This window comes from Citrus clementina, unplaced genomic scaffold, assembly GCF_000493195.1.
Source record: "Citrus clementina cultivar Clemenules unplaced genomic scaffold, Citrus_clementina_v1.0 scaffold_3, whole genome shotgun sequence".
NCBI lineage: Eukaryota > Viridiplantae > Streptophyta > Magnoliopsida > Sapindales > Rutaceae > Citrus > Citrus x clementina.
Genome location: NW_006262339.1, coordinates 4,584,309 through 4,609,919, shown reverse-complemented (window position 1 = coordinate 4,609,919; position 25,611 = coordinate 4,584,309). Strand labels below are relative to the sequence as shown.

The 25,611-nt window shown below is 36.3% G+C and overlaps 1 protein-coding gene across 1 annotated transcript in view; it reads right to left on the bottom strand.

The window, feature by feature from the left end:
- Positions 1 to 25,611, bottom strand: part of LOC18048233 — a 44,266-nt gene that overhangs the window by 14,412 nt on the left and 4,243 nt on the right. The window contains exons 3-43 of the mRNA XM_024189119.1: positions 25,388 to 25,522; positions 25,240 to 25,290; positions 24,602 to 24,696; positions 24,406 to 24,523; positions 24,142 to 24,243; positions 23,822 to 24,010; positions 23,574 to 23,734; positions 22,358 to 22,528; positions 21,758 to 21,850; positions 21,313 to 21,637; positions 21,112 to 21,216; positions 20,927 to 21,022; positions 14,797 to 14,864; positions 14,224 to 14,344; positions 13,935 to 14,138; positions 13,628 to 13,828; positions 13,389 to 13,498; positions 12,666 to 12,762; positions 12,453 to 12,551; positions 11,787 to 11,951; positions 11,631 to 11,705; positions 11,059 to 11,547; positions 10,628 to 10,966; positions 10,377 to 10,508; positions 10,065 to 10,178; positions 9,789 to 9,973; positions 9,590 to 9,698; positions 9,168 to 9,311; positions 8,796 to 9,083; positions 7,699 to 8,343; positions 7,379 to 7,570; positions 7,031 to 7,134; positions 5,376 to 5,665; positions 5,183 to 5,267; positions 4,754 to 5,089; positions 3,801 to 4,160; positions 3,230 to 3,719; positions 2,567 to 2,730; positions 1,882 to 2,044; positions 1,377 to 1,646; positions 655 to 849 (exon numbers count right to left, since the gene is read on the bottom strand). Of these exons, the coding sequence (XP_024044887.1) occupies positions 655 to 849; positions 1,377 to 1,646; positions 1,882 to 2,044; positions 2,567 to 2,730; positions 3,230 to 3,719; positions 3,801 to 4,160; positions 4,754 to 5,089; positions 5,183 to 5,267; positions 5,376 to 5,665; positions 7,031 to 7,134; positions 7,379 to 7,570; positions 7,699 to 8,343; positions 8,796 to 9,083; positions 9,168 to 9,311; positions 9,590 to 9,698; positions 9,789 to 9,973; positions 10,065 to 10,178; positions 10,377 to 10,508; positions 10,628 to 10,966; positions 11,059 to 11,547; positions 11,631 to 11,705; positions 11,787 to 11,951; positions 12,453 to 12,551; positions 12,666 to 12,762; positions 13,389 to 13,498; positions 13,628 to 13,828; positions 13,935 to 14,138; positions 14,224 to 14,344; positions 14,797 to 14,864; positions 20,927 to 21,022; positions 21,112 to 21,216; positions 21,313 to 21,637; positions 21,758 to 21,850; positions 22,358 to 22,528; positions 23,574 to 23,734; positions 23,822 to 24,010; positions 24,142 to 24,243; positions 24,406 to 24,523; positions 24,602 to 24,696; positions 25,240 to 25,290; positions 25,388 to 25,522 (7,875 nt within the window). The remainder of the gene's footprint in view (positions 1 to 654; positions 850 to 1,376; positions 1,647 to 1,881; positions 2,045 to 2,566; positions 2,731 to 3,229; positions 3,720 to 3,800; positions 4,161 to 4,753; positions 5,090 to 5,182; positions 5,268 to 5,375; positions 5,666 to 7,030; positions 7,135 to 7,378; positions 7,571 to 7,698; positions 8,344 to 8,795; positions 9,084 to 9,167; positions 9,312 to 9,589; positions 9,699 to 9,788; positions 9,974 to 10,064; positions 10,179 to 10,376; positions 10,509 to 10,627; positions 10,967 to 11,058; positions 11,548 to 11,630; positions 11,706 to 11,786; positions 11,952 to 12,452; positions 12,552 to 12,665; positions 12,763 to 13,388; positions 13,499 to 13,627; positions 13,829 to 13,934; positions 14,139 to 14,223; positions 14,345 to 14,796; positions 14,865 to 20,926; positions 21,023 to 21,111; positions 21,217 to 21,312; positions 21,638 to 21,757; positions 21,851 to 22,357; positions 22,529 to 23,573; positions 23,735 to 23,821; positions 24,011 to 24,141; positions 24,244 to 24,405; positions 24,524 to 24,601; positions 24,697 to 25,239; positions 25,291 to 25,387; positions 25,523 to 25,611) is intronic.

Genomic DNA, 25,611 nt, shown 5'->3' with positions numbered 1-25,611 from the left:
AACACTAAAAATTAACTGGAATGTAGTTTATGGATAATATGTGTACATCCCATGCATGTCCATATAATTGCAAAACAGGTAAAAATCAGTGACAAATACTAAAATAAAGAGAAAGAACAAAGAGATAATGCATTTTGATCATGAAAACCAACTTGAAATGTAAGTGCACTTTAACCATAAAAGGCAGCTTGAATATAAGCAGGAAGGTTCTTGCGAGTACGCATGCAAAAGCACCAAGTGATATTTTCATCAAGGGTTAATTAGCTAAAACTAGAAATGAATTTTAATATTTGATCTAGGCAAAATAGACTGCTAGAATGCACCTAAAAACAACTATTTTGGGTATCTTGGGCACAGAATATAGAATCATGGACAACAGAGTGACATAGCTACATAGAGAATTGTGAATCAAATTGTTGTTTTCTCCCTCCACAAATCGTTTCCAAGGATCACATGGCTTAAGACTATAATTGGATCAGATTTCAAAAAGTCCTATTATTTAACAAACTCATCATGCAGAATAAGTGGTTAATACCATGGACCAGGTCCAGAGCTTAGGCATTCGAAAAAAATGAAAACTTCTTTAAAATACACGAACACACATCTATATAGAAGAGAAACTAGAACAGAAACACACATTAGCAAAATTCATACCTGAGAATCAACTTTGAAGAAGAATGCTTCACTCCAGTTAACGACTTCAAGTTTAGAAGAGGAGGAATAACTTGAGATGCTTCCACGCGTGCGTGAACTCTGTTGATGCAGCGATGAGTCACCAGAAAGGGTCTGATTTGGAGAAAGATGGATAGCTACAGTGTACTGGTGAGTCAAACCTCCAACACTTGGGAACTAACATCCAAACACATACAAGCAGAGGATTAAACAGAGGAAAACAACTAACAAAACAGAAAGAAAAATGATATTTGACCACCAACAAAACACCATCATGACAGAAATGATTTCACTGTAGCACAAACAGTGCTATCATTATGTGTGCTACAGTGATATTGTAGCATCAACAGTTCCCCTCTTATGATGTTTAAATATCAGTACACAAAACGGAAATAGTATCGATTACAATAGAATATGGGCTCTGTCATACAAATAAAATACATCTAAATTACAAGGGTGCGTAAATAGAAGACTATGTGGTCAAAGTTGTTTTAGTGTTGATTTAATCAAAGGAAATAGTATTCTAGGGCATTCGAACATAGGAACCTAAGGTCAAACATGTTCTTAAATCATATTAAAATACTGCTCGACCTAAGAACTAAGATTAAAAACAAGGGCCCAAACAAAAGTACTTAAACTTTAAGGAAAAGCAGAGAAAGCAATATTCTCCTTCACATGATAAATGAACATGTTTATATTCGTACCTGTGCATCAAATACAATAAGTGTCACCATTCTCCTAGCTTTTCTGCAAGTTTTTCCCTTCAAATGAGCATCCAACATATTTTTTGAAACAGGAACTTTAACAGGCTTCATATCCCCAGATGGCATTCTAGTTACATTCGAATATCCTCTGATTTCAGTAGCTCGAATAAAAATGTCCTGACCAAGTTTGTTTTGTGGGATTATATAATAATTTCTCTTGTGATGGATATCGATGATAGATTGTCCACCATAAGTTGGGGAAAAAGCTTCCTATATAAATGTGATAAGCAGGAGTGTCAGCAGATTAGGCACAACAAGCCAGTCAAATGCAACAAAGCAGAAAAAAGAGAAAAAGAAATATATAAACACACACACGTGTATGAATATATGTGCGGAGACACCGTTGTATGTACACACGAGTGGAAGCATTAATCTTTCTAATATCTGTATCAATATTTCATATTGGGAGAGGAAAAAAAATCAATATTATAGAGACGAAATTTACCCTCGTGCTATCATACTTGTGGACATGATTAAAATTGTTCCAGCTCGCATATGCTTGAATCATCATATTAGCATTAGACACAGATACGTTCAAGTTCAGATCCCCAGTGGAGGTAAGACGTAACTGCGAAGCTGCACCAGGCGCATTGGGATCATACTGGTACCTGTAGCAAATTAGGCACTCACATAAAACTAGAATTTCTTAGACAGAAGATGGTGCCATGAGAGTGGAAAAAAGAAAAGCTGATGAGTAGGCATGATAGATAAAATCCACAGTAAACACAAACCAGTACTCCATCACCATGAGAAGGAGGGAACAAGTGGAAAACGCCATTGCGGAACTAGAATTCGTACAGTTTCAATAATTACTAAGCTCAAGACTTCCTACCACAAGGTGTTCAGAATTCGGAACAATATTCTTTTTCCCAGGAGTGACCAATTCCATTAAGAAAAAAGCATAAAACCTCAATTAAGCAGTATTGAACTTCTGACAAGCTATGAAAAGTATTTAACAAACTAGCAAAGAAAATCACCAAACAAGTACTTTCGAGTTACTGATTTTCTCTCATGAAAGCAAAATTGAAATTTCTACGAATCAGCATGCAAGATTTAGAGAATTTGACAACTATACATACTTCCAATCATTCATATTTACATTCAATTTGATAAATCGTAGAATATAGTACCTTAAAAATCCATCTACCGGCTCAACAAGAGGCTCCCAAGATTCATGCTTATCATTGTATGATCTTGCAGCCAGAGAAAAGCTGACGGTGGAATTCTGGTAGTCAGTTCTCCCATGCAACTCGAACCCTATTCCACTCAGTGAGATGTTAAACAAAGGGACCATCTGCCAGGGAAGGAAAAAAAAGTTGGAATGAAAGCAGTAAGAAATAAATGAAATCATGCATTTCTAGAGTTTTGAATCTTAGTTACCACCTCTACATTAGGCATTTCATACCACGTGCGAAATCATGAAACTTTTTAACAGCAAGAAGCCGTAGTCATTTTCCTTCTTTGAACAGACTTTCTGGTGAAGCAGACTTATATCAGAAGGCTCAAAATATAAGAAGAAAGAATTTACATGGAAGAACCTAGTAGGAACAAAAGAAAGGATGGTAATGTGCCAGTACCCATTTAGAAATTGGATAAACAGAGAAGCAAGATAAAAACATGCATAAAATAATTTCAAGACTGCTTCACCAGGAAATCGTAGTTGGCTTTCTCCTCAGTTTATTCACAAATACAGATCTCATCTAATTCTAGCATAAACCAAAGTAAGTGCGAAAGCTACTATAAATTTTTTTCAAATTTCCTTAAATGAAACTACTCGTAATATGAATTCTTACCAAGCCACCATAATCATCAAAAAGTGCTGCAGAAAATGTTTTAACTTCTGCATCAATAACTGTATCATCTGAACTACTTGGAACATTCAGATCTGCCAGTTTTAAGGCAAACCTCCTAGGAGGTCTTTTGGAGCCACTGCGGACAATAAAGGTCCCCAACTCATTGCCAACAATCCATATGCTAAAAGGTTCCACTCTAAGCTTGGCATCATAAGTGTCCCATACACTTTCTTCCAAAAATTGATCCCCAGTGACCATATCACTGCGTATACATCTTAACCTGGTGAAATCATATTGTTTTGGTGTGCCCTTGCATGCAATGCAACCTAAAGAAACAAAACCAGGTGGAGCTTTAGGAAGCCAGAAAGAAATATTCTCCAATCCCCTTTGCTTCTTGATCTGTCCAACAACTTGGAAATCCAAAGGAATTTTGAAAAGTTCATCATCTCCAGTATCATGAAGAACAATGCATGTATTGGGCGGCTCATACCTAGATCATCAAAGTTCAATCCTTTAATTAGCAGAACAAAAAAATAAATGTATAAGGAAGATACTATAAAGCTTTACTTACCCTTTAACTGCAATATCTCCAAAATATACCATACCCTCAGGGACTATTGGACGCCACACGGATAATTTCTTCTTTGAGATTGAACCCCTATTCCACCATATCAACTGGAAACTAGCAACAGCTTCAAAATGTCTACCTGAGTTTACAACTCCTGACTCTTGCATTTGTGCTGAGTGAACATGACTGGTAGAAGCTCGGCCAGAGGAATGCGCAGATGCTTTTGAAGAGACTTCTGGAAAACCAAAAATCATCTGACGCAGTTCATATGCCCTACCTGAAATGCTGAAAGTCAAGGGATCTACTGGCAAGAAAGTTCCAACAGAATTATCCACACGCCAAAATACCAAGCTTGATGGACACCTGCACAATCATTAAGAAAAAATGCAGGTCATTTTGAAGAAAAAAACTAATCCAGATATCAAGCACCCATGTAAAAATTTGTATACGCAATATTCCATATTTTCTCGTATAACAAACAAGAACTAACTTTATCCATCGCCAGAAACCTTCCTAAGCTGCTCATCAAGTAAGTAGAATCTTACATCAGTAGCCTTGCTAGGATGACATTAACAACCCGCATCACTTTCCAGAACACAAAATTTTAAAGATTGAATATGCAAAATTTTCTGTTTCTATGATGCAACTTAACCATGTTGGTCAGGAAGATTCGTTGAGCAATAGACATACATAGATACAAAATCTACCTTTAACCACCGTCAAAAACCTTCCTAAACTGCTCATCACGTGAGTAAAACTTTACTTACGTAATCTCACAAGAAGGATATTAATGACCAGCAGAGCCTCTTTTACACAAATCTTGGCTAGCAGATGTTTCCAGCAATAAGCATACAAGCATATATACAAAACAAATGCGCGCACACACACACACACACATCCATCTGTATTTATATGGAGTTAAAATGGATGGATAACAGGAAAATTTTCACACATACATATCAGTAGGGCTGATGGTAATGCAATCCCTTAGGGAACAAGGAGATACTAGAGAAGCTGAGATGCAGAAAACAGAAGACAGTGACGGTGGTGTTCTTCCTGGGGAAACAACACAGCCCATTGCAACATAACCTTTGGGTGCTTCCGGGAACCAAACAGAACAGCAATGGTCTCCTTCACTGAGGACACTATTTGGTCGTGAATCATAATTCGATATACCTTCATCAGATATAACCCCAGCTGAAGGTGACCAAATTAATTTAAAAGATACGGGTCTTTTGACTCTTGCAAAGTTAGTATTGACGGCAAGAACTCCTTTAGTAGGTGGTTTGTCCCTGTCATGTGAAGACAATTAATATGTATATTCAACACAAAGAACCATAAAGAAAAAAATCCCAAAACAAGAGATAACTAGAGTTTTCACTGACAATGGAGTCAGATAGTCACCGAGGACTGCAAAGCCAGGGGGTGCATGGGGTTTCCAGAAGGCATATACTTGATCACTCAAGGAATCTGCCAAGCACAACAGAGTTTTAGTCAACAATACAAGCCATTACATAAATTCGTGCCAGTTGAGCGTATGCTCAGAAAGCGACAGGAACCAAGTAAATCTTTGCATACTTCTAATAGTCCCAACTTTGTCAAACTGCGAACAGACAAAAGTCATCTTCTTTGATGTCGTCCTCAAAAAAGTCAAAATGTCCTCTTCGACCGCTAAAAATAGTCTCAAAATGCTGAATGAAAAGTTCATGAATATATCTGAAACAGATATATGTATATTGGTCTTCCCAGATGCATTTGAATACGTTAAAGAGGTATCAAAAGGCTCCAGAATTCTGATTCCATTACTCTCCATTGCCAAACCAAGTACATTTGCAGTCATTTCAAGGGTATCGCCTCTCATAACAAGTCTGATTGCAGCATAAACCCAAATGTCATTTTCCAATTACTTCATTTTAGATAATCTACTTTATAATTTTAAAAAAGAAGAGAAAAAAAAAAAGCAACAGTTATACACTTCAATACATTAAAAATATCGGTAAATATGAAGATGAAAAAAGAAAATGTATGGTTTTCCTCGACGTATTTTCCAGATGAAGGTGCTAAAATTTCAAAGCGACTGAATCAACACCAAATCAACTTCTGTTACCAGATATAGGTTTACAAGTTCCTTATCATGCCATTTGAGCTTGCTCTTAACAAAAGTTGCTTTATAGAAGTTAGGTACAGGAGTCAACATAATTTATTAGTGTGTCAGGTCTGTTCTCATCACATCTTGGTTCTCTAAAAGTAAACAAGTATGGAGCCCCTATGAGCATCATGGATCATAAAATAATAATATTAAGTTTTATCCAGTCAATCTGGTTGGGCTGAAAGATGCATGGGTACTTCAGAATTGCGGCAAAATTGAAAAAAGAAGAATTAAAAAAAAGGCAGAAGGGAGTTGAAACCAAATATCTATGAAGAAAGATTTCAACGTCTAGATTATTCTAGGAAGCAATCTATCACATATGACTTCAGAAAACGGCCATAAACTAGAAAGTATATGTTAATGTTAGGTCCATGAAAACTTATGTTAGGCGCAAATATAAAGGGGCAGGGGCTGTTTAGTAATTTTAGGGGCAGGGGCAATTTAGTAACTTTATTATTAATTAGGGTTTAGCTATAAATAAGAGATGATGGAGTCATTTAGGGTTTATGTTGAGTTTTGTCTGGTATTAGGAACCATTAGGAGTTTTGGGAGAGATTGACCTACCTCTCGAATTGTAGGTCAGGATTGATTGTTTGTTTTCTTTTGATTTAATCAATAAAAGTCAGCCCTAATTTAGCCCTAAGTCCTATCAGTTAACAAGATTAAGAAACATCCTAAATAGTACTTATTAACTAGCACCATTAGAATTCTACTATAGATAATAAATCAGAATTTTATTCAGAGGGGTAATGTAATTTCAGATACTGGTTTCAGACTTGCCAATAATGCTTTTTAATGTCACAGAAATTTTGCATAATAAATAATAAAGCCCCAACAGGTTTTGTCCAAGTCCAATAAATTTTCGAGATTCATATTTTGACTTGTCAGTTAGGCTAAATGTTGATATATTCTTTCTGGGTATTCTGCAACATGTTAATTTTAGGACACATTTCATACGCCTTTGCAGCTTGTTTTTCAAATTCAAAGAATGAAAATGGGAAATCAAATTTGGTATCAGAATTTGAGATGCATCGTGTAGCATTTCCTTAAAAAAGGTATTTTAGTCGCATGGATTATAAATAACCTGCTAAAGACATCCAACTGCGCATGCAAAAGTTTGTTGGAAAGCATCGGCAATTCCCTCGCATCTTTGGATGCATTGTAAAAGGTTAACTCTGGGCCAATAGCCTGGAAAGAAACATTTCAGTTACAAGGGAACCACAAAAAATACATACAATGTTAATGATGAACTATAAACTTCTGAAAATATTCAACATTGAGTAATTCATGTAGAAATCAATTAAGACATTAGAGATGAAACAAGGATGAAACAATCACACACATCAACCCAAAGACATAAAAATACGCCATCTTTCACATTCTTAAACAAACCATGTAAGAAAAAGGCAGACAATCAAAACAAACACTTGACCTGAAACTCAATGATTAACTCCACAGATCTATCAACTGCAGAGTTTTGGGATGGTGAACCATTGACATTTTCGCTTGCACGGTTCTGGAGAGGATCTTCATCCCCTCCCTCAAGATAGACCCCATCCTCCTTTGAAGCAGAATAGCTACTGTTGGCTCCAAGCAAAATACAGGAATCCAAGAATAACCCATTCTGTTCAGGACAGTTAAGAAATTAGTCAATGTTCTTTGCACAGATATGATTTCCCATACTCATATCGGTGATGACGGAATATACATATATATATACACACACACACACACACATATATATTTTGATACCTTGATGACAACATTTTTGAGTTGCAATTTTTTACCACTTCCAATATGGATTATAGCCTCCGTACTAGGTTGTGAAAGATTAAACCCTTGCCTATCCTTTAAGTACAGTACTCCACCTTTACCATCATAAACAAAATTATCAAATCTTTCATCATCAGCAATTAGGGGTCTCTCAGGAGATAGTGAGAATTCAGAAGAAGGTTGACTGTAAATTGACTGATCCAGAATGATTGCATCAACTACAGGCATAGGGCTCTTATCCTCATCACTTGACAGCAAGCTACCAACTGAGGGAACAAAAAATTCAACCACCGCCAGCAGGAAATCGAGTGCCACCAGTAGTTGTGGCCTTTGGAGAGATACAGAAATGAAAGATGAGTTTTGTCTGAACTTGGCATCAAGAATAAGCATAGTAGTAACCAGCTTAAAGTCGTTCTCTTTTTTTACATTTGCATCAATCCACTGTTCATCATCGAAGAGTAACTTTAGAGGACCATAACCAATGTTCTCAGGCTTTCCTATTGCTAACCTGAATTCTTCTTCAGTCCCCTCACGGTTATCTATCACACTGAAATCCTTAAGTGTCGCCGATAGAAAACCTTCACCCAAACTATTAGACTTGTAAAGTAGCCACACACCACTTACCTGTATAAGAAGAGAATATAGAGAGGTTAAACAAGGAAACGATAAAGTTTCATTCTACATAAACATGCAATAATACTCCCAGTTGAACAATCTCAAAGCTCAACTACAAATATAATTTTAAAAATACTGATGCAGATGACGGTCCACATTCAAGGATATATCACACGGTAGACTGTCCATTTGTTTCCCTATATTTCTAAATTTTATTGGCCAACAATTGGTCCCCCCACACCCCCCCCCCCCCCAGCCCAAACCCCCAGGCCACTACAGACAACACAAGTAATACATCATAAAGAGAGAACAAGAAACTGTCAGTCTCACACACATGCAAAATTAGAGATGAAACTGACAAGCTGGCATCACAAATTATATCGACTGAACTATGTCGCATGCACTTAAAAGAAAGAATAGAACATCCAAGACCATACACATATGCAGTATAAATGATGTACCTTCACTGAGGCCAAAGATGCATCTCCAGTTACCCCCGCATGTAAGCACAATTCAACCAAATTAATGGCAACTGAAACTTCCACTGTAATCCAGAGTTCCCTATCTAGAGTTCGAGATTCAATGCCAGCTGGAGCTTGAGGAATGACAGATTCTATAACATCTTCAGAAGATGTTGCAAAGTTATTCAATGGAGGCATCGTACGTGGAGTCTCAGAAAAATTAGACACTGCACATTCGCTTATTATCTGGTATTCTTGGTTTGACAGTGAAGCTTTAAGTTCCTCTATCTGAAAATCCCAGGGTCAGAATAAATAGACATCTACATGCCTTCATTTTGAGACTTGAGCTCTAGATAATATTCAATACATTACCTTGATTGCAGCTTCTGTACTGGGTATTTGATGGAACAAGTCTCTGAGTGACCTCCGAAGAACAACAGAAACACCCTTAACTTCTTGAATTATGCTTTCACCTAAATCTGATCCAGTACCAACATTTAGATTGATGTCTTCAACCTAAGTACATAAAAAAGAGTCGGGAATTATAAGCATGAGAAAAAAATTATAATGGTAGTTGGAAAATAATTATGGAAACAATGGTTGCAAACAAGGGGTTGAAAGCTTGTGTCCATAAAAGAAGCCCGGCAATTCTAATTGAAACATCAAGCTGGTAGTGTTTCTAATTTTCTGAGTATTATATAAGAAACAAAAGCTTCTCCGATCAAGCCAATTGCAGGTATATTCTTGAATCCACCATCTCAATACGGCTACTGAAGACAGCTAGTGATTCTCACCAGAATAGTCAAAATTTCCAGATGAACGGCATTCAGCTCATTTTTACTCCCAGACAACCACTCAAAGGTATTCTGGACAGTTATGTGAACCACATCAAGCTTCAAGTAACTGCCAAAGAAAATTAAAAAAATTACACGAATATACCATAATGTACAAAAGTAAAATATGAATATAAACTATCTACAATGGTACACGTACTCAGGACTGTCTGTTCTCCGAGGCATTAAAATTATGGGTTTTGTCAGTGAAAGATCCAACTTTACAGCAGGTGATCCTTCAATTTCACTAGTCATAAACCACTTCTCGGAATCTGTTACTTGATCTTTCAATTTGACAACACCTTTTGAACTATTAGGAACAAGGCCCATAAAGTAACTAACAACCTACATATCAAATTTCAGAAATATGAGAAATTTCAGCCATAATAGAAAGGAACAAGAAAAATGGAGATGAAGTATTTACAATCAGGTTTACCTCCTGGACAAAGCGATTCAAATAAACAACGCGTACTTCTGAAAGCTGCCCAAAAAGGCAATATTCATAACCTTCATAGTCTTCATCCTCAACATTGAATGAAGTAAAAACCAACTACATAACCAGAAGCAATGTTCATAAAATTAACCATGAAGGCCACTGGAAAAAAATAAATATACAGATTATTATGAACAAGAACCTATGAAATGTTTCTCACCGTCTGAACAGACATTGATAGAATGTCCAATAGATAAAACCAAATAATACCAAGGTATCATTCTTTAAAAGAAAAGAGAACAAAAGTTAAAGTACCTCAACAAATGAAGTGCCTCCTGGATTTCTCATATCACAGATCCAGAAATACATATGGCTGTCAGGAAGACTATCGTCACTCACTCTCAGATTTCCCAGGGCAGCCTTTATACTGAAAGATGACGGGAACACCTAAGACAAAAGAAAATTGAGAACATTAATAAAGTAGTCTTCATATTTAGGAAAAGAGAAACTACAGGACAGATGAAGAGAAGGGGAAATGCTAAGAAGATATATATGCCCAATCTAACCTTAATATCGGTGAGCAGATTATCCTGCGACAAAGTAGCAAGCTTAGTTCCATCCTCGTTCATTAGTACAATTTGAGCATGTGCCATATTCAATGTTAAATTAAAAATAACTCGAGATTTCCCCTTCCCAAGCAGACCTTTGACAGGAGGTTCCTCAATGGCCATCAAATGTTGGTCATCAACCACACCTCCAGAAAAATTCTCAATAGCTGCTGAAGAAGTATCACTGAAAGATTCACAGCTATCACCTTCAGTATTGATAGAATTGACAAATTCCATAATGGCAAGAATTGTAGGTCTACGACAGAAAAATGACAAAGTGGCCAGGGTCACCGTCACCTGAAACAATTGTTTACTTGATCATTTGTCATTAAACAACTTTTAGTCTTTTACAGGTAAAAGCAGAAACTCAAACATAGGAAAATACCAACCCTCTTATCAATCTTATGATACAAAGGAGAGTTCTGGTCATAGATAACTATTTGAGCTTTCACAAAACTATCCAATGTTTCTGTTACTTCAGCATCCTCCATCCTATTTTCAACTGTGTCATCAGGGACTAAACCAGCAAGACGACCAAAACTGGGTGTCTTGAGCGATAAGTTCTCAGATGGTAGCCAAATCTGGGAGCTTAGGTTCTTGGATACTGTTTGTGGTGACTGCATAGCATGATCTGCAGAGTCAACCAAATCTTCTGGTGCCTCGTAGAATTTTTCTCCTTCACTTAGAGTCAGATCATTACTATCAACACTTCGAATTGCAGGCTCATCGGAAGATAAATGTGCATCTGAACTGTGGATGAATGACCTTGCCAGGTAACAATGCCGAGATACTCCATGGATGCCAACTAAATCTTCAATCTCCAAAGATTTCAAAACAGTGCCAATGAACATATCATTCGAACGTACTGAAAGTTGAACCTGTTTTCACGGAGGTACATCTTTCAAAAGAGAAAAACACAGACATATCCTCAAACATATGTAATAATTATTATTGATCTCACCTGCCCACCTATGGCTCGAAATTCAAATAGTCGCATTTCTTCAGCAAGAAGAATCTTCATGAAACTATGATCATGCTACGAAAGCAACACATTTGTCAGATTTTTAGCAAGTTCCACTGAAAGGAGACTCCAGGACAAAAATATTGGCCAACCTACCTGATGACTATAATTGAAGAAAATTTTCAGTTCATCAAGAGCACCGGTAATAAACACTCTCTCTATCTTTAAGATCTCAAAGGCATCAGGATTCTTGTTAGTTTCTCTCTCTGAATCCTCGGAGTCTGATGAAGTTTCTGATAGACCAGTGATTGGAGCAGTACCCTGTTTGAAAATTTATGTTTGAGAGTCTCTATTATATTTCACTAATGCTCCAGCTTTTACACCACATCAAGCTCAAAACAAATGCGCATATATGTACACGCACACAACATTTTCATTCATTATAGAATATTCAACACAGGTTGCTCATGATGTAGTAAAACAAAGCAAATGCAGATTTTTCACAGTTACTGTTCACATTAGCAGCTGTCTAAATGACATATTTAACCAGATTAAAAGAATTTAAGATACTTGCACATTTATAATGTACCATGATTAAAGAGAAAACTAGAACAACAAACCTCTGAAAATAGATTCTTACCAATACAATATTTCAGAAGAAAGAAAAGTGAGAAGGGAAGGAAACCACTTAAAGACCTCCAATTAAAATGAAATGAAAACTAAGAGAAAAACTATATTTGACATACTGCACAAACTAGAACAATAAGGAATTATTTAATGTTTAAATTAAAATAAACAAAAAACAAAGCTATGAAAATGTACCGAAGCACTATATTTAGCCCCTTGCAATCGGCTTTTCCAAGTTTTCCTTGAATCATCAGAATCACACCGTAATATAAGTGCGTTTACATCTTCTACAACCTAATTACAAGTTCACGCACAAACTTAGTCATATTCAGTAGACCTAATCAAATATGAATAGAAATCCAAATAAACCCTTTAAGTCTTAAAACCCGGGAGAAGTGATAGTTAAACCTTGCTATTGGATCGGGCAGCATCACAGACAGCTAATACATATTCCACACCACCAACCGCTTCTGATGGAACCTGATATATTTGCTTCCCTCGTAAACTGCAGTCATAAGCAATAAGTATATATAACTATTAAACTTGGAATAACAATTTTGATCATTTACTCTTTCTTGATATGAAATGAGATATTTTATTTATAACTAAGAAATATCCAGAAGGAAACACAACAAAAGGTGTCCAACCTCAAAAGTGAAAGTCAAGATATCCATAAAAATCCTAATAATATCTCATAAAAGTCAAAATGTCATTTTAAATAAAACTTCTCAGTTTTTCTGAATTGGAAGGAGCAGCTGCAACTCAGATATATTAATGAAAAATTAACAGCATCCACTTCCTTGATATTCTCCTTTACCTTCAAACAATTTCTGGACCACAAAATGCAATTCCAACAGCAACCAAGTATTTATTACCATAGATTACTCAAGACCAATCAACCAACAAGCACCAGGAACAACTATGATATCCTCTTCACACCCAGAAACAATTAATAGAAAAGAAGATTATATTGCCAACAACACAAGTGTAAAACAGCTAAATTTAACTGTGTACTTTCATTCAGTCAATGTATTCTCTCAGTTGTGATGTTTTTATGTTTTCTAAACCAATATTTGCAATAAGACAGTGTCATGCCAATCACAAATAAATTGGGAAAGTTGACATCTGAACCTGAGGTATTGTTTATAAGATTTAGCACCAGGGCTCTCTAGCACATAAAGGAAAGGCCCGACTAAGCAAAAGTATCGCCGCTGCCACACAGCTTCCCTATTTCCAACACCCTATCACATTACAATACAGGAAAGTTAAAAGAAATCAAAGCAATAGGAAAAAAGAGTGATTAGAAGCGTTAAATGTTTTGCAACCATGTAAAATAAAATGCACAGACAAAAAGAGGAAGAGAGGGCAACCTTCCAAGTAAGTAGGGATAACCAACCCTCAAAATCAGCATTGTCCCAAGGGTGAATGAGATCTGATTTCTCACTATCCTCCTGAAATATTTTTAATATCTGCATCAACCGATGATATCGAGCTGGGGAAAAGTGAAACCCTAGTGATGGAAGCCGTACAGCAAGTCTTGTAGAAGGGTAGGAAGGGTTCTCTAATCGAATCTGTATATAGCATGTATAACACCAATTTCATGAATTTAACAGGTAAATAGAGCATTGCCGACAAAAGTCACATGCAAAATACAAGGCACAATACAGAGAGTGATACCTGTTGAAGTTTTAAGATTACCCCACACTTATCAACAACAGGTAAAAAACTAGCACCACTTTTGTGGGTGGAAGCAGAAGATTTGTTTGAGTTCTCACTCCAATGATAGTCACCATCAACCAGAAAAGCAGATATATCACTCAAAACCAAATCAAATTGCAAATACATATCCAGCTCGTTAGATGATTCCCTTTCATAGTCATCCTGCACTCATTCAGCAACCTCTATATATCAGAGTCTTGATACGCATTTGGATTAAGAAATAAAAAGATCAAGTTTATGCATTAACCTGCGAACGGATAACCAAATTTCCCAAGTCCAGCATGAGGTTTGTTGAATGGGTATCATCCGGACGAAATTCAGTTGGAATTGTAATCTTGGGAGCAGCAATATCCAAGTCCAGCAGAAACCTACTAGAAAACTAATTTATAACTAAAATAACCAGCTTTCTGCAGCTAACATGACATCATGATCAATTGTATACAGCCACCATTCAAAAGCTAATTATATTTGCTGGGCAGCATAAAATCAGTCGGGAAAAATGAACATATAACCTATAGGATACATAAGAAAGTAATTTAGCTGCAAGAGAGAACTTTAATTGGACACTGTTCACTAATAACCTTCCTGATTCTATATCCCAATGGCATGTAAGCTAAGGAATAACCATCATTTTGTACTCTCAAACAAATTATCAAGAACAAACCAACAAAGGAGATCATGCAAAAAATCAACCGTAGGTCTGCATGAACCACATACACACATAGGACAAGCTTGAATTTTATTACTCAAATTGATGATTTCATCATAATTCAGAAATCATGTGTACATTTACCAACGCAAATTTGGAAAACTAACAAACCTGGCATGATCCTTCAGAGCCCTGTTCACTTGCTCCTGTGCAGTGCGCTTGACTCCATCAATTGTCATCTAGTTACCAGTTAATGACACCATCAGCAAACCATTCACTATATCAGGCACATTACTCATAATTTCTGAAATAGGTAAGACAATTAACTAAAAGAGAAAGATGATAACCCAGTCGAAGTGGTGATTGTGACAATTAACTAAAAGAGAAAGATGATAACCCAGTCGAAGTGGTGATTGTTATGAAAGAAAAAATTATAACACTTGAAAATCAGAAATTCATTTCTTTGGTAAAAAGCAACAAAAATGTACCATTTATTACATGTCTAAACTACAAGAAGCATGCTGATTACATTCAATTCTCCTCTGTAGGAAGGCAAAATAAAATGCATCATTGACAACTCTAATTACAAGTTTGGGAGTGTCGATAATTTAGGGATTCTTAGCTATTTTCTTGTTATTTGAATAAAATAGGAAAATACCATAAATTAGGAAAGTAGATACACTCTGATTTTATGGTCCTAAAAATTAGCCCTAGAATTGCTCTCTAGTTTTCCTATTTATTTCTACCGATCACTGTGTTTTGTAGAATAATAATAAGGAAAAGTTCTATAGCTTTGTCTCTCTGTTTTTTCCTTTTTTACTACATGGTATCAGAGCTTTAGGGTTCGGCCATGAACTACAAAGCAGCCATGGTTGGCTCTAATTCGGCCTCCTCCGACGCTAACAGCACTGCGACATCCTCTGAAGGGATTTCCCAGCCATCCCCAATTGTGCATGTTAGTGAAAACACCTTACAAATAACCATTCACAAGTTAAATGGTAAAAATTATTTAGAGTGGTCGCAGTCTGTGCGTTTGGTGATTGATGGCAAAGGCAAACTTGGAAATTTAAATGGAGAAATTCAACCTCCAGCTGCTGATGACCCAAAATTCCTACAGTGGCGATCAGAAAATTCAATGGTTACCGCCTGGCTTATTAATTCCATGGAACCTACTTTGGGAAAGCCGTTCATGTTTTTGCCAACTGCTCGTGATGTTTGGGAGGCTGTTAGAGAGACATACTCAGACCTAGAGAATCATTCTCAATTATATGAAATAAACACTCGGATGTGGCGGACGCAACAAGGTGATAGAGATGTAACTGCATATTATAATGACATGATGATTTTGTGGCAGGAATTGGATATGTTTGAAGTTGAGGTATGGCAGAGTCCAAATGATAGCGCTCGATACAAGAAAAAAGTTGAGCAAAGTCGAGTGTTTGTATTTTTGGCAGGACTAAATATAGACCTTGATGAGGTTCGAGGACGAGTTTTGGGGCGAAAACCTCTGCCCTCTATTAGATAAGTTTTTTCAGAGGTTCGTTGCGAGGAAGCTCGGAGACGTGATGTTAAAGCGAGTAGAGGAACCAAAGATTGATCTTGATGGTTCAGCCCTTGTAGCTCGTGGTAATGAGCAACAAGGAGATAGACGAGGAGGCAAACAAAGGCCATGGTGTGATCATTGTCGGAAACCGTGGCATACATGAGAAAGTTGTTGGAAACTCCATGGAAAACCTGCAAATTGGAAGAAGAAATCAGGTGACGATGCTCGGCCAACAGGAGATAATCGTGCTTTCCAAGTTAGCACCACTAATCCAGAGCAGCAGTCATCCTCAGAATCTCTTCCTTTTACTAAGGAACAAATGGAGCACCTGTACAAGATGTTTCAATCCCAATCCGTAGGAAATTCTAGTTCATCTTGTTCTTTAGCCCAATCAGGTAATATTTTCACCACAACCTTTACCTGTATCAATCCAAACACCTCCTGGGTCCTCACAGTTGTTTTCTTCTTATTCACCTTGTGCAGGAAATCAAAAGGTCAAAATAGCAAATGGTTCCTTTGCAACTGTTGCAGAGAAAGGAAAAATTATTATTTCTCCTCTTCTTACTTTGAAAGATGTTCTTCATGTTCCTCATTTGTCCTATAATCTCTTGTCAGTCAGTAAATTAACTCGTGATCATAACCGTAAAATTAATTTTTGGTCCTCTCATTGTCAATTTCAGGATTTAACCTCGGGGAAGACGATTGGGGATGCTAGGCAAGACGGTGGCCTCTACCTCTTTAATAATGGTTCAAACTTTGGAAGGCAAGACCAGCAGACCTGTTTCAATTCTATTTCCAGTAACAATGAGATTATGTTATGGCATTTTCGGTTAGGACATCCAAGTTTTCAATATTTGAAGCAGTTATTACCCAAATTATTCATGAATAAAAATGCTTTCAGTTTTCAATGCGAAGTTTGTGAATTAGCTAAACATCATCGTGTTGTTTTTCTGCCACAACCATACCAAAAATCAAAACCATTTACTATGATTCATAGTGATGTATGGGGCCCTTCTAGAGTAGCAACTTTTTCTGGAAAACGCTGATTTCTTACATTTATTGATGATCATACTAGAGTTACTTGGGTATTTCTGCTAAAAGATAAATCTGATGTTGAAAGTGTGTTTAAAAAATTTTATACTATGGTACAAACACAATTTTAGACTCAGATTAAGATTTTTTGGAGTGATAATGGCAAAGAGTTTTTTAATCATATGTTAGGGAATTTTTTTGATGAAAAAGGAATTATACATCAAAGTTCTTGTATCAATACTCCACAACAAAATGGAGTGGCTGAAAGGAAGAATAAGCATCTCCTTGAAGTTGCTAGGGCCTTGAGCTTTACAACTAAAGTTCCAAAGTATCTTTGGGAAGAAGCTATTTTGACAGCCACATTTTTTATAAATAGAATACCTACAAGAACTTTAGGGTTTAAGACACCAATAAATCTTTTCAATGAATGTTTTCCAGCTTCAAGGTTAATAACAAGTATTCCATTAAAAATTTTTGGCAGTATTGCTTTTGTTCATAACCATGACTCTAGAAGAACAAAATTCGATCCAAAGGCACATAAATGCATTTTTGTAGGCTATCCTACAAATCAAAAAGGTTATAAATGCTTTGATCCAGTTTTGAAAGAAATGTTTGTTTCTATGGATGTCACTTTCTTCGAAGGACAATCATATTCTCACAATTTCCATTTTCAGGGGGAGAAAAACAATAGTGAAAATGATATGTGCTTAAATGATTCTGACTTAAACATTGAATTTGATTGTATTAATAATGATGTTTTGCCGAAAGAAAATGAGAAAGGGAATCTAAATGAATCAACTGTTGAAAATTCTAGACAACCTCCGTTAATGCCATCACATAACCAAAATTCTGGAATGTCAGAGATGTGCACGAAACGGTATAAAGGTCTTGTGTATTCAAAGGAGTACCTAGAACAAAAAAAGAAGAGGAACACTGTCCTACAGCATCACCAAGAATCTGACCAGAGGTTGGATCATGAAAATTCTGACAAGAATCCTCCAGGTAATTTTGAGTTAAATTCCTCAAATAAAAAAGATCTTCCTATTGCTCTTAGGAAAAGTGTTAGGTCTTGTACTAAACATCCTTTATCCAACTTTATTTCTTATAAAAATGTGACCCCTTCCTTTCGTGCCTTTATTTCACAAGTCTCTAGTGTGGTTATTCCAAATAATGTACAGGAAGCTCTAAAGGTTCTTGAATGGAGGGAGGCTATTTTTGAGGAGATGAGAGCTCTGGAGAAGAATGCTACTTGGGAAAAAGTTGATCTACCACAAGGAAAAGGTGTTGTTGGCTGTAAATGGGTATTCACTGTGAAATATAACTTTGATGGGTCCTTAGAACGATACAAGGCTCGACTGGTAGCGAAAGGCTATACACAAACTTATGGAATAGATTATTCTGAAACTTTCTCTCCAGTGGCTAAACTAAACACTGTTCGTGTTCTTTTGTCAGTTGCTGCAAATCTTGACTGGTCTTTAAATCAATTAGATGTAAAGAATGCTTTCCTCAATGGTGATCTTGAAGAGGAAATCTACATGGAGCCTCCACCGGGTTTTACTGAGAAGTTTGGATCCAAAGTATGTAGACTTAAAAGATCATTATATGGTCTAAAGCAGTCACCTAGAGCCTGGTTTGAAAGGTTTACAAAGTTTGTGAAGAGCCAGGGCTATAGTCAAGGACAAGCAGATCATACTCTCTTTACAAAAGCCTCCACTAAAGACAAGCTCTCGGTTTTAATCGTTTATGTAGATGATATAATTCTGACAGGAGATGATACAGAAGAAATGAGCCGATTAAAGCAATGTTTAGCTAAGGAGTTTGAGATAAAGGATTTGGGGCAATTAAGATATTTCTTGGGAATGGAAATTGCAAGATCAAAAGAAGGTATAGTGGTATCACAAAGAAAGTATACCTTGGATCTCTTGAAAGAAACTGGTATGAGTGGGTGTAAGCCAGCTGATACTCCAATTGAAGCAAATGTGAAGCTTGGAGAAGTGAAAGGAGGAGTTCATGTGAATGCTGGCAGATATCAAAGGTTAGTTGGGAAGTTGATTTATTTGTCTCATACTCGACCTGATATAGCTTTTGCTGTAAGTATGGTAAGTCAATTTATGCATTCTCCTTGTGAGGAACATTTTGAAGCTATGTTTCGAATTCTTCGTTATTTGAAAGCAACTCCGGGGAAAGGTCTGTTTTTTGGTAAAAATCAGCAAAGAGGAATTGAAGTTTATACCGATACAGATTGGGCAGGTTCAATCACTGACAGAAGATCAACATCCGGATACTGCACTTTTATATGGGGTAATCTAGTTACTTGGAGGAGCAAAAAGCAAAGTGTTGTTGCTAGAAGTAGTGCAGAAGCTGAATTTCGTTCAATGGCTCAAGGAGTGTGTGAAGTACTTTGGTTAAAACGGGTTCTAGAAGAACTTAAACAGCCATTTAGTCTCCCTATGAGGCTGTACTGTGATAATAAATCAGCTATTAGTATAGCCCATAATCCGGTGTTACATGACAGGACAAAGCATGTTGAGATTGATAGACATTTTATAAAAGAGAAGCTTGACGAAGGGATAATTTGTACTCCTTTTGTTCCCACTGTGAAGCAGCTTGCAGATGTCTTCACCAAGAGCTTGATGAGACAGCCATTTGAACTTCAAGTTAGCAAGTTGGGCATGATTGATATCTTTGCGCCAACTTGAGGGGGAGTGTCGATAATTTAGGGATTCTTAGCTATTTTCTTGTTATTTGAATAAAATAGGAAAATACCATAAATCAGGAAAGTAGATACACTCTGATTTTATGGTCCTAAAAATTAGCCCTAGAATTGCTCTCTAGTTTTCCTATTTATTTCTACCGATCACTGTGTTTTGTAGAATAATAATAAGGAAAAGTTCTATAGCTTTGCCTCTCTGTTTTTTCCTTTTTGACTACAGGGAGAATTTCATCAAACTCCCTCAAGGTTTAGCCAAAATACAGGCAGACTTCACAAATAAAACACATCACTGTCAACTCCTGTTATAAGTTTGGTAGAATTTCATCAAACCTCCCTTGAGGTTTAACCAAAATACAGGCAGACTCCCCAGATCAAGTTTTTTGACATAAACATCCCTTGCAAGGGAGGTTTTGAGATATCATGAAACTGACCATTTCAGATAAATTTCAGGGAAGAATTATGGTACTTAAAAAATAAATTAAAAATGGGGAAAAGAATCTCAAATAATTAAAGTCATCCAGTGTTTTGGCTTTACCTAAGGAAGTCAATGAAATTTAAACTAAAATTCATTCTATAATTCAATATTTATGTTAACCAGTGTTTTAAAATAAAAAATCACATTAAATATTAACCATTGTTTTGGTAAGAAATTCTAACGTTATGTGATTTTCCCAACCACATAAATATGTCCAACAGTAAACATGCTTTTTCAATTTCTAAAATGCAGACCATATACTAAAAATTCAAAATTCGTTGATAAGCTTTTGTTGCCATGGTTACAACCGGATATACCTAAGAATGTAGTAACCATTGTCGAAAACTCGTTACCAAAAAATATCTAGAATTCCAAATATGATCCTCAAAAAAAAATAATAATGATAATAATAATAACAATAACAACAACAACAACATAACTAGCATTTGGAGGCTCTTTTGTTTTATTATTTTCAGAAACAATTTCTTGAGGAACCTATTGAACTGTATTACAAAGCTTAGAAAAAATAGAACAAAACCTGCACAGCCGCTGCAGTTTCCAATGCTATGGTCTGACTGACTGCCGTATTGCTTTCAAAAAATTTAACGATTTCGTCAATGGAGTCCTTCAAATACTGATCAAACACGTAATCAGCAAACATAAAAAACGTAAACTTAAAGCCCAAAATAGCACCAGGCCAAGAGCATGACAGAAGAAGCATACGGTCATGTAACATGGGGAAGCTTTAGCAACCATGCTCCAGTCCACTTTTACATCAAAAGGTTTGTAGCAGAACACTCCGACTAAAGACTCGAAAGCCACTGCACTCTGCATAGATTCAGATAAGAATTTGAGATATCAAAAGGAGTATTGTAGTTGTACAATGCAATGAGATTTTGAAGTAAACCAAACCAAGAATCAGACCTCAGCAAGAAGACCATTTGGCGATGATAACCGATATGACCCCAATTTCACGTCAAAGACTTTTGTCTCGGGATAAAGCTTAATGGAGCAGTCAAGGCCTTCACATGATAACTCAGCAAGACATTCCAAAGACCCATCTACAAGCTTTGAAGCATTATGTCTCACGTGAATCTCCAAGGCGGTATGAAGAACGTCCAACTTCTCATTAATAATCAACGATTGCTCATCATCACTTTCCTTGTATCCTATGATTTTATTTAACTGTTCCCAGTCTTCCTCACTGAACTTAAATGGTTCGCTTTCATCTTTAAAGGATTGATTATTCCTGGAAATGATAAAATAAATAGCAAATCATATAAACTCTGAAGCATCACAAAATAACAAATAAATGACAGATAAATGGAAAAGGGGGGAAAAAAGTCATTCTCTTAGTGAAGCTGTTCACCATCCAAATGACCACCAAGATTGCTTGGTTTTCTGCTTCTTCAAGTGACTTTCAGATTCCAACGTCTGCTCAACAAACTTGTGAGCCAACATCCTGCACAAATCAAATTGCAGAAGTACATAAACAATCTAGTAAAAGGTAATATCTCCACATATTACTTGCTCTCATAACATGAAATCGGAACTTAAAAAAAAATTAACAAAAAGAGAGCATTGCCATTCTTTCCAATGCAATCAACTAAAAAAATTAAAAAAAGAAAATGGATTATTTTATAAGCAGCCAGAAAACCCAAAAATTCTTCTTTCACTTTCTTGCCATGTAACCCATATATGACTAACACCATACCCTTCCGCAATATCAGCCCTTTCTAAACCAGCAATACCCACTACCATACAATTGCGCATGCAATAATTTCAATGAATTATGAGATACAAAAGGCAAGAAAACTCCAATAATATTCTATACTTACTATTATAAAGAATCAAAATAGAAATATTAATACTGTATATTGCAAGACTAATGTCATCAGTCCATCTTTAGAATGAGCAACTAATATAGCAGTTGCTTATTTAACAGTTACATACATACAGAAAGTAATACCTCCACTGCAGTATGAGCTCAATATCAAGTCCACGATCAAGTTCCTCAAGTTCTTCATTGTCATCAACTACCGCCCGACTGATGTCAGATTTAAGCAGCTTGGCATACAATGATATATATCTCTTGCGTAATCTTGCATACCTAAGTACTTGCTCCCACGACAATTTCCCACTGCCAAAATCAATTTGCATACCAAAAGGAGAAACATGCACGGTTAAATTGAATACAGGAATATTTACCAGTTCCCCAAGTTCCAACCCACCCACAAGCCCAAGCACAAAAGGAAGTATTAATAAAGAAATAGACATTAGAAAACAGAAAAGAGAAAGAGAAAAATTTCTTCTTCATGTGAGAGAGAAAGAAAGATACAAACTCCTAAAGAAACAGCCATGGATATCTATAGGTAAATGCTTTCTGGAAATCCACAAATTGGCAAATCAATCATGCTAACAATGTGAGAGAACTCCTACCCATTGATATGGCTTCATTCTTTCAATAGATAATTCATCAAAGAGCCAAGAGACAGACCTCAAACACACAGGATACACGAGATAATCTAGATAACTTGCAACAACACCGGCAGCATAAAGCGGAGGAAAATAAAGGAGGACATGGTAATGCGGATGATTAAACTTATAGAAGGCACACAAAGTTAATTCTGCCAGGGTTTTAATTACCCACGTATCAGGTAACAGTAGGAGACGTCCATTTCTTTCACCCCTAATGTCCACTCACACCCCAAAGGTTAATTTGTGGTATTCAAGGTTATTAATAATGTTGCTTTAGCCATATCCTTTATACCGCAAGAATGTTCAAACAATAAAATGTGATAAAGGCCAAATAATAGAACATAGTTGCCGTAACATGTCATCCATCGTCTCTGCTACAACAAAAGCAGAAAAGACAAAAGAAAATATTCAATAATAATAAAGTTAACCAATATTCAGTAAAAGCCATGACATGAAGATTTAAAAACTGCATGTCTGTGGATTTTACGTGCCAAGTACAGGAGCAATCAGAAAGTAATAAAAGTAAGTACACTTTCAAAGAGTTACTTTTGTAACTGCTTAGCATCGGCATTTGAATGCCAAGCCACTCCCCTACATATGTGTTAAACATCACCCAAGCTTCTTTCTAACATTGCAACCAAAATGAATAATGTAACGGAAAAAAATTGGAAAGAGATTAAAAAAAAAAAGTTAACTTCTTAAACTACCTTGCTTTCTTCATCTGGTCAGAAACAGCTTTGAAAGCATACTTCCACCAAGACCTAGGATCAGATTTCACTGAGACAGGCGGACGATAATGGGCATATTTCAACCGTTGATTAAAGGCAGCAAAATTATCAGCTAATTTGAGAATATCACGGTAACCATTCTGCGAATATATAGATATATTAAACCTAATTAAAACCATTTGGAAATCCTCTCTCTCAGAATTAAAGGTTAAAAAATCAAAGTATACCTTTGATAAACAAAGTGTCACGTCATCCAAGTTCACTGCTGCCTTTTGTAGAGGCTGAGCACTATCAACAGAGTCATTTGGCCGCAGCTTTGTGTACTTTGCATTCCCAGTCACAGGTTGCAGAATGTAAGAATGGGATTTTACAAGATGATCAGCTGGTTTACCATCTTTTGTACCAAATCTGAAAACCTGAAGCACAAAAGGACCATTGCGAGTAAACTTAGGAGACAAGAAGAATAAAAGTAAACAAAAAATTGAATTAGGGTGACAGAGGTACATAATATAATTCATTGTATTATAAAGGATAAATAAGACCACACCTGAACCCACTCGGAAGGAAGCAAATCCTCCCATGGCTTGTCCAAATTCCATGGGATTATATCAGAATCTAGATAAAGGGCAAGTCGGTCAAGTTCCACAGACTGAAATAACGGAATAAGCATTAACAACAGAAGGTGAGAACAAAAGTAGTTGGAGAATCTGGTAAATTTGGAAACTCTTAAAATTGAAATGTATTAAGTCAATGAAAAGTATCCCATGGTGTAGCCACTAGATAAAGTTGAAGAATGAACAAAAACTGTAACCTTCTGAATGCGGTCTAGTGCACCCCCAGTAACAAAAGTTTCCTTCCCACTATCATCAACTGTCACAGCTGAGAGTTTCTCCAAGGTTACACCAGCAGCAAATGGGTGCCCAAGGTTGCTACAAAAAGAAGTCATATTAAGTCTCAAACAAAAGTTGCTAGGTGATTAGGAAATCAAGCCTGGGTGTCTTCATTACCTCTCCAGATCCTCATATCTGATATGGATATTTGAAACTGAAAGCTTCAAGTTACCAATTATTGTGTTGATAAGGGATCCCAACCATGACTTATTCTTCAAAACAATGAAAAAAAGGCACATCAAAACAAAGTATAGAAATTACAATATATTTCTGAGAATGGAGATAAGGGAAGTGGGAAGACCCAAAACTCATAGTAATTTAATTTTCATGTGACTATAAAATATTCCAAAGTCAATGACACATTTCTTATTGCTAGACTGCTATCCTCGTTGACTTCTGGCCTGCACTCTTGTATTTTTCGTTCTTTCGAGTAAAATCCCATTTCTTATAAGAATAATAAAAGGGGGAAAAGAAGAAATTCATTTTTGAACAAAGAAAAACAGTCAATTATTAATGCAATAGAAGCGAACCACTAAATATAAGGACAAGAAAAGAACTTAAAATTTGGAGTCATGGAACCCTGCCTCAGGACTAAAATCAGGTACCACATGAAGGGTCTATAATCTGAACAGATAAATATATACTGTACTAAAGATGTAAAGTGTTTTTTTCCCTCTCTTCTAATAAATTTAAACAATAAGAAAATTTATGTAGCCACAGCAAATACATGTCCAAAAGAATTATGTTACCCATACCACTTCCGATTTCAACTGTTGTACCCTCTCCAACATTCGCATTTCCATTTCCTATCACGAAAGGAATAGAAAAGCACAAAATCATTTTATTATAAACAAATTCTACTTGATGCTTCCAACAAGTTATACAAGGTTCACCCTGTCTTACCCGTACACGGCTTTTCTTCGCTTCTTGGACAGCATCCTCGCTACATCCTTCAACTTGAGTTTCAGGTTCAGCTAGTAAAAAAATCCGATCCAAATGAACCAAAACTGGATCTTGGCCTAGCCTGCTCCATGGAACCTGAAATAGAAATATATCACAAAGAAATACTCGTGGAATAAGTAACCAATATGAAATACAGCATTCACGCAGGAATTCAGCATAATTTG